The sequence below is a fragment of the Alexandromys fortis genome, unplaced genomic scaffold, assembly GCF_014885135.2.
Source record: "Alexandromys fortis isolate MF-2015 unplaced genomic scaffold, M_Fortis_MF-2015_v1.1 scaffold_63, whole genome shotgun sequence".
Lineage (NCBI taxonomy): Eukaryota > Metazoa > Chordata > Mammalia > Rodentia > Cricetidae > Alexandromys > Alexandromys fortis.
Genome location: NW_026067953.1, coordinates 6,606,377 through 6,614,731, shown reverse-complemented (window position 1 = coordinate 6,614,731; position 8,355 = coordinate 6,606,377). Strand labels below are relative to the sequence as shown.

Genomic DNA, 8,355 nt, shown 5'->3' with positions numbered 1-8,355 from the left:
AATCACAACAGAGTTTGTGCAGTCCTTATGGGCAGGGGCCCGGCCCACACCAGGGAGATCCAAGGTGTCCTTGGAAGACCCCAAATAGGAAGATCCAGGGGTTGACCTTGCAGAAAACTCAGGACAGCTTGGGGGCTACCCTTGAGCACCCATCAAGTGGTCAAGTCCGAGTCCTCAAGTGCAGGAGGGTCTTCTCTTCTGCCTTGAGGCAGGGGTCGTGCTCCAGTGCAGCACTGCTGTCCCAAACGCACCCTGGAGGCATCTGTGCAGGGCGTCGTTGCAAATCCACCCACCAGAGACTTTTGAGGAGAAAGCCCAGCCCTGTGGTTTGGGGACCCACAGTGAGGGTGAGCCCCCACCAGACCAGAAGAAGGGCTTCTTGCGCTCATCTCTCTGGCATTTTCCAAGAGTCGTCATCAGGCCTTGTTTGGAGCCACCCACCTTGTTGGCTGGCAACCGCTTTCAGGTGGGGCATCCTCTCGACAGCGGCCGACTCAATGTTTATCCCGAAGGATTGCCCACATCCTACTGAAACATACATTTGATTTTGACCACTTAATCCCTCTGTGGGGCAGGCTCCTGGAGTTCTGGAGTGTTATGGAAGAACAGATCTCTCTTCCAAACAGACTAAGCAAGAACACTATTAAGGATTAATACTGCTTTCTCTCCTAAGAAAAGGGCTGGGAGGGAAAGTCCATCTGGTTTGGACCGAAGGTGACAGAAGCCATTAAAATTCCTTTCCTACGTACCAGTGTTGCTTAGTAAGACAAGGGCTCATCTTCCTGTTTACACACACTGGCCTGTAGGTTGGCCAGAGAAGAGTGGGAGAAAGCTCCAACCCCATCTGCTGCTTGCCGTCGGCTCGTGCATTCTAGAGAGAGCTGAGTCTGACCCAACTGCTTTAGGCATCTGGGGAGGGAGTTTCCATTCCTGGAACTCCAACTGGTCTCCGGATCCGGGGCTGGGGGGGGGGGGAATGGTGAGATTTCAGTTCCATTCTCTTTCGGTTAGCAACTCTCAGAGGAATATGAGACATTATCTGTGCTGGAGCAGAGAGGTCACAATCACTGCTAAGTACCGGGCATCCTCACTGCTAAGTACCTCTTCTGGGTCCCTCAGTCCACCCTCCACAGATACCAGCAGCGGCAGCTAACTCACTACTATGCAGACAAGCCAATCCGGGGGCACCGTAACTCCTAAGGACCCCAACACAGAATCACTTATTACTGGCTCTGGCTGTAGCTGTAACTACTAAGGTGCAGGTGTTTGAAGACACTCCTCAGTGATGAACCCTATAACTCAGTCAGAACTAGATTGAATTGGAGCAATAAGTAACCCCCATCCAAATCAAAGGGCCATAAAACAAGGGCAAGAGCTTATCTCATAGTTAGCCCTGGGTTCAATCCTTGGCCCCAAATAACAAAAATAAAAATAACAAACATAAATGGCCAGTACAAGTTTATTTTATGTTCATAAGATGTCCAGGGAGAAGGGCCTGAAGAGACGGCTTCCTCAGGAGAATGTCTCCTGTGCAAGCATGGAGATTGAGTTCAGTCTCTAGGATCCACATTTAAAAAAAAAATAGCCAGGCATGGTGGCACACGCCTTTTCTCAGCACTTGGGAGGCAGAGACAGGCTGATCTCTGTAAGTTCAAAGCCAGCCTGGTCTACAATGTGAATTCCAGGGCAGCCAGGAAGGCTACACAGTGAGATCCTGTCTCAACAAAATGAAACAAGACAAAACAAAAAACCCTCAAAAAACAAAAACAAAAAAAACCCCAAAAGAACAAAACTTAGCCAGGCTCTGATGCCAAGTCTGGAGTAGTAGAGACAGGTGCTAGGGGTTTGCTGGCCAGACAGTCTAGCCAGATCAGTGCAGTGGCATTATTAAGAGGGGTGGCCTTGTTGGAGTAGGTGTGACCTTGTTGGAGTAGGTATGACCTTGTTGGAGGAAGTGTGTCACTGTGGAGGCGGGCTTTAAGGTCTCACATACGCTCAAGCCACACTCAGTGTCTCAGATCACTCTCTGTCGCCTGCACAAAATATAGAACTCTCAGCTACCTCTCCAGCACCAAGTCTGCCTATATGCTGCCATGTTCCACCATGACGATAATGGACAGAATTTCTGAACTGTAAGCCATCCAATTAAATGTTTCCCTTTCTAAGAGTTGCCATGGTTACGGTGCCTCTTCACAGCAATAGAACCCTAACGAAGATGATCAGTGAGCTCCAGTCTTCTCAGGGAAAGACCCTAACTCAGAAAGGAAGTGGGAAACCATTGGGGAAGGCATCCAAGGCCAACCTCTGGTCTCCACATTCATGTGCATGTGCACACGCCTACACATGTACACACACACACACACACACACACACAGTATTCTTAAAATTTAGTAGACGGTTGCTTTCTGGCAAGCCTCTTCCCAAGTGATGACAGATTCAAATCCGTCCATGAATGGACTCTGTTACTGTAAAGATTGGTAGAGAGATGTCGCTGGCTTTTCCCTGACGAGTTAACCCAGCTGGGAAGTTCAGGAAGTTGGGACCACTCCTAGGAAGATGTGCCCATCTTAACCCATGCTAAAGGAGTAAGAGGAGCAATTATCCCTTTAATGAGATGCTGTATTTTTTCCTTCCTAGAATCCCTGTCCCCTAGTCCCAGGGAGCAACCCTGAGGTCCTGACTCAGAAAGATACAGCTCCCCCTTTTCCCTTTCCTTTCTCTCTTTCAGGTGCTGAGCAGAGCCTACACATTCTTTTGTTGTCCCTGCAGGCTTCCTTATTCTGTCTCTAAACCCCCACCTTCCCTGCTACCATCTAGTGTCTGCCTGCCACCATGTGGAAGACCTCCATATCAGCCTAACTTAAATGACTTCTTCCCCCCTCATCTTTCCCACCCCCCAACCCCCTAGGTACCTGCTGAGATTTACAGTTTTCCTACCATGGAGTTTCCTTTTTAAGCTCCAATAATATCATCCTCAAGTTTCCATTTGAGTCTGTGGGACACCCCAGAATTTTCCGGAAGCAGTTCCATAGTTGTGGGATTTCCCCTGCCCATCTACTCAAGTAAGAGACGAAATGTAGAGAGAACTCCACATGCAATTATGGCCACGTATGGAAGTGTTCGATAGCCCTATTACTCATATTCCATTAGCCTGATCCTGGTCACGTGAGTCCCAGCTGCATGGGAGGCTGGGAAATGTAGTTTTTCTAAGTGACAAGCAGAGGAGAGTTGAGAGTGAGCCAATCTCATCTGAACAAAATCTACTTCTTCAAATGTGCTGTCTGCATCAGAAGCTACATGGTGTCATCTACCTTGCCCCAAAGACCACATTCCTCTGTTTCTGTACTTCTGGCAAGCGCGTCACATCTCTGATGTAGAGAATACACAATTTGGTAAGAGGCCACACATTCTCCATCCTGTCGAGAGAGCAATGAACTGTGTGGAGAGGCCAGTAGAAGCCATGTGTAACAGGCAGGAAGTAGTAGATGCAAGGGGCTGGGCCAACTTGGGGTTGGCATGCAAGGGGAGGCAAGAAATGAACTCAGGGGAATGCCTTTCCTAGCTAAGCAACAGGGTGTCAGCTGTGCAGAGGACATCAGGGACTAGGGAGCTGGCCCACTTGGATAGAGCGTGCTACCTCCGCGAGCCAGGCCCACCAGCTTGCTTGTGAGTGTGTCCTGTTTCCCAGGATCCCTCTCCACAGCATCCTGCAAAGCCTACTTCACAATGTGTTCCTTCTTCACAATGAATGCCCCTAAAGAACTGTACCAGACGTGTTTAAAGAAACGAAACAACACTTAGTAGGCTCAGATCCCGCACAAGTTGTCCTCCTGATGTCAGGATGAAGCATATAACGGGGTATGGTCAGTGGCTCAGTTTCTGCGTTTGCTGAGAAGTGTTGGGCTGGAGGTTGTGAAAGATCGGGATGAGCCCTGAGCAGGTCTGGCTCGCCTTTGAGCTCTACTGGCAAATATGGATTTCTTCCCACACAAAGAAGGCTTAGACTCTGGCTAGGGTTGTGTAAGAAGGAGAGAATAGAACTGAGGGACAATGGGTGCGATGCCCCGAGGGACCTTGTGGGGGATCCCCCTTCAAACAGTAAAAGGAATACTGTTAGAAAAAGAACGCATTTCAAAGGTATACGCATTTTGTTAGTCATGGTGAGGACAAAGTCCCAGTGTTTTAACCCAACACTCCATGTGTGGGTGTGGGCACTCCAGCCTCTCTTTATTAGCCCAGGTCACGGCAATGCCTGTTCTTATGCTCTGCCCTGCAGTTAACTGTCGACGAGTTATTTCTTAAGTAGCAGGCAGAAAGATTCTCAGAGCAGACACAAGGGTGGCTTGAAGAAGCCAGGATGATGGGCAGTTAGAGCAATGGCTCTGGTACTCCTGCCTAGACACAGGCTGACCGCTGGGTGGGAAGCTGGCACACAGCCAGCACGCTGGTCACTTGTGCTCTGTGGTGGCATCCACCAGCTTCTGGATCATCTCATCATGAACACCGGAGAAAGGCAGCCCGTCTACCTCCATGCCCACAATGCCTGAGATTCCACTCCGGACTTGGTTCTGCACCAGGATGTCCAACATTTTTTCTTCCTGGGAGGGGAAAAGGGAGATGAAGAAGAGATAAAAGTCAGGTGGGGGAAGGAAGAAAGGATTGCATGAATCTCTAAGTAGAGAAAGAGCTTTGGATTTGAGATCTCTCCATCTCTCTCTGTCTCTGTCTCTCTGTATTTCTCTCGGTCTCTCTCCCTGCCTCTGTCTCTTTCTCTCTCCTTTTTCTTTTTTTCTTTTCTTCCTCCTCTTTTTTTTAAAACAGGGTCTCTGTAACCCTGGCTGTCCTGGAATTCACTACACAGACAAGGCTGGCCTCAGACTCATAGAGAGCCACCTGCCTCTGCCTTCCAAGTGCTGGCCTTAAAGGCATGAGACACCACACCCGGGAATGTGCCTCTTTTTAAAAAGTAAAATTTGGGGTGAAAATATTAACATACTGGAAAGCTCCTTATGAAAATACAAATTGAAAGCTTGACGTGATGTCGTCCTAATTCTGGCAGGGCTGAGGCAGGAGGATTACACTGCGTTTAAGGCCAGCCTGGATTAAGCACTGAGCTCCAGGCCAGCCTGGGCTACAGAGTGAGACCCTGTCTCAAACAAGAGCAAAGGATTTAAACGGGTCAGCTGTTTCTTTGGGTGCTTATCGTCACGTGACTGCATTTCACACCCTGGCTGAGGCCTGCGTGGTCCTAACATGTGCCCGAGGTGCAATCCTCCCACCAACCCAGTGCCTAGGCATGCCGTGGGTGAGCTCCATGGGTCTGCTTGCGGCAGAAGGCTCTCCTGACATGCTATTGTTATCCTCCTGAGGGGTGTGTGTGTGTCCTGGTCTGCTTTCTATTGCTGTGATAAACACAATAGTGATACCACGACTAAGAGCAATGTAGTGGAGGAAAGAGTTTGTTTCTGCTTACAGCTCTCAGGTCACGCTCCATCACTGAGGGGAGTCTCAGGACAGGAACTCAAGGCAGGAACCTGGAGGCCGGAACTGAGGCAGAGGCCTTGGAGGAGTGCTGCTTAGCGGTTTGCTCTCTATGGCTTGCTCAGCCTGCTTTCTTATACAACTCAGGACCACCTGTCCAGAGATGGTACCACCGTATTGGCCAGGCCCTCGCACATCAAGCATCAATGAAGAAAATGTCCAGTCTTATGGAGGCATTTTCTCAGTTGTCTCCCCTTCCAAGATGACCCTAGCGTGTGTCATGTTGACCACCCAAAGGAAAAAATCTAACAAGCACAACACTAAATTCTGCTGCTCCCACCCCCATTTTCCACCATGGGCATGGGAGCAAGTTAGAGGGAGAAGAGCCATGGAGAAAATGCAGCTGGTCCCCAAGAGGACATGAGGTCACAGAGATCTGATTATGGCAGTGTCTAACCGCTCTGTGTCTTGGAAATCTCTTCTGTAGGATGGGGGCGTTGTTGATACTGCTGGCAGCGTGCCCTCAGAAGCTGTTGTGAGGATCCAAATGAGATATTGGTGGTAAAGCACCCAACGTGGCCCTCAGCACACAGTAGGGATGATCTGGTTGCCAACTACAGTGGAGAAAGCCCAGAGCTTGCTCTCCTTAACTCACTTGCTGGTTAAGGGGTAGGGGTTGGTCCACCTCTTTTCCTTTCCCTCCAAAAATAAGGTCCCAAAGAACTAACTGTCTAAGTCACAAATGTGGATGTCCCTGGTGAAGGCCACAGGCAGGAGGGGCCAAATCAAACACCTTCTCCCTCCTTCCTCCACCAACAAGAATGAACCAAAGAGATCTAGAGCAGGACCGCAGACATCAAAGGCTGCCACCTTCCTGGTGAGGCGGTGGACATCCCTTCTCCATCAGTTTTCCTGAGCGCCTGCTGTGACAGTCTCTGACCCAGGGATTCACGGGTAAGTTGACAGGTTCGAGCCCCCAAGGTGGTCCCAAGCTAGATGAGTGAGCAGAGACTCACAGTATATAGAGTCACAGCACAGAGTACACTGAACTCAGTTTACTGGGGGGGGGGGCAGGGAATGCTTTCTGGGGCATTCTTACTATAGCCTGAAGCTCTGTTAACCCTTCGAATTCACGGCTCCCAATACCGTGGTATTTGAAGATGGAGTCTCTGGGGGGTAATAAGGTCATGAGGGTGGAGCTCCCATGATAAGACCAGCACCCTTATAAAAAGACGAGGGACCACATGCTTCCTGTCTCTACCACATGAGGATACAGTGAGAGGCCAGCCATCTATACGCCAGGAAGAGCATCTCCACCAAGGCACCGACTCCACTGGAGTTATGGTTTTCGTCTCTTTAAGAGACAAGCCACGCCCACTCCCGGCGACCCCTGCCCTCCTCCCGCCATCTTAGATCTCTCGCTGTCCCCTGTGGGCGCGCTCGGGGATCTTGCAGTATTTTTAATAACTGGCATCTTAGTGTTGGACTTCCCTGCTTCTAGAACCGTGAAACTGAGAGCTAGCTGGTGAGGTCTCCCAATTTATGGCGTTTCGTTCTAGCAACCTGCACTGACTGAGACACAGGGCAACTGACTGACATTCGAGGAAATTAGAGAAGTGAGCCGCGCCAACAGCCTTGCGGACACGCACCCCAAACTTCAAATACTTGTGACAGGGAGCCGGGGAGACGGCCCAGGCAGTACAGTGCTTGCCATATAAACATGAGACTCCTGTCCTCAGCGCTCACGGAAGAGCCGGAAGGCAGAGACAGGAAATCCCTGGGACTTGCTGCCCACCCATTCTGGCCTAATTGGTGAGCTCCAGATTTAGCAAGAAACCCTGCCTCAGAAAGTAAGGGGTGGAATGATTGAGGAGGACATTTGATGGTAGCCTCCTGCCTCTGCATATATGTGAGTACACATGCAAGTATACCACAGACATGTATACACATGAATATGTATATACGCGCGCGCACACACACACACATACACACACACACACTGGGGAAATTGTTGGCAAGTGTTTTCTGGAAACTATCTCCTTGTTCCTGCAGTGGCCTTTCTGTTCTACCCGTGGGTGAAGGCAGATGCTCCCCCTATGAGAGGGAGGTCCAAGCACATTTCCACACAAGTACTTTGTCAAGAGCCCTGGCTGGGGCTACTAAGCCCCCACAGGCATTTCCCACCCTTTGTTTGGGCTCCATTCTCCCACTTTTCTCACTCATTACTCATATCCTCTCTTTATGGGGCAACGCATGTGGCGCCATGGGGCCTTTTCCTCCCAGCACACTGCCAGCCCTCACCGTTCTCATCCTCCGGGGACACCCGCAGCTGCGGGCTGCGGTGTCCTCAGGGTGAGTGTGAGGAGCCAACAGGTTAGGAACTGGCTGGCACCCAGCCGCTAAGAGCCACAGGGACCGATTGCCTGGTCCCTAAGAGCTGAGCCAATTGCCACTCCCAGCAGATTTCCGGGAAAGGACCACAAGATCTAAGAGGCTGAGTGGAGGGGGGCAGCTCCTCCCGGTGGCGGCAGGAGCAGAGCTGGAAGCTGCAGAGCTGTCCAGGCTGAGGCGACAGTGAAGGGGGGGGGGGGGNACATTAAGTCCCTCATACTATTTTCTAAGACCGAAGGTAGAGGGAAAATACTGTGAGACTATTTTGATGTTTAATGGACAGAAAAAAAAATCAATTTGGAATTCCTGCCGTTATCTACCTGCAATGCTCCTCAGGTCCCCGGGTGTTCTCAGCAGAGCACACAAACCCAGACTGCACATGTTTCTGAAAGGCCTGTCGGTGCCTAAGCCAAGCTTTCTCTCCAGTCAGGTGTACATATTCCTGGTCTTGACAGATCTAGGTGGGGCTGAGAATGTACCACC

The 8,355-nt window shown here is 50.4% G+C and overlaps 1 protein-coding gene across 3 annotated transcripts in view; it reads right to left on the bottom strand.

The window, feature by feature from the left end:
• Positions 1 to 4,177: 4,177 nt before the first annotated feature.
• The window catches only part of Dglucy (D-glutamate cyclase), a 78,097-nt gene continuing 73,919 nt past the window's right edge, over positions 4,178 to 8,355 (bottom strand). For all 3 annotated transcript variants that reach the window (XM_050151463.1, XM_050151464.1, XM_050151465.1), the window contains exon 13: positions 4,178 to 4,598. In XM_050151463.1, the coding sequence (XP_050007420.1) occupies positions 4,449 to 4,598 (150 nt within the window). In that variant the 3' untranslated portion in view covers positions 4,178 to 4,448. The remainder of the gene's footprint in view (positions 4,599 to 8,355) is intronic.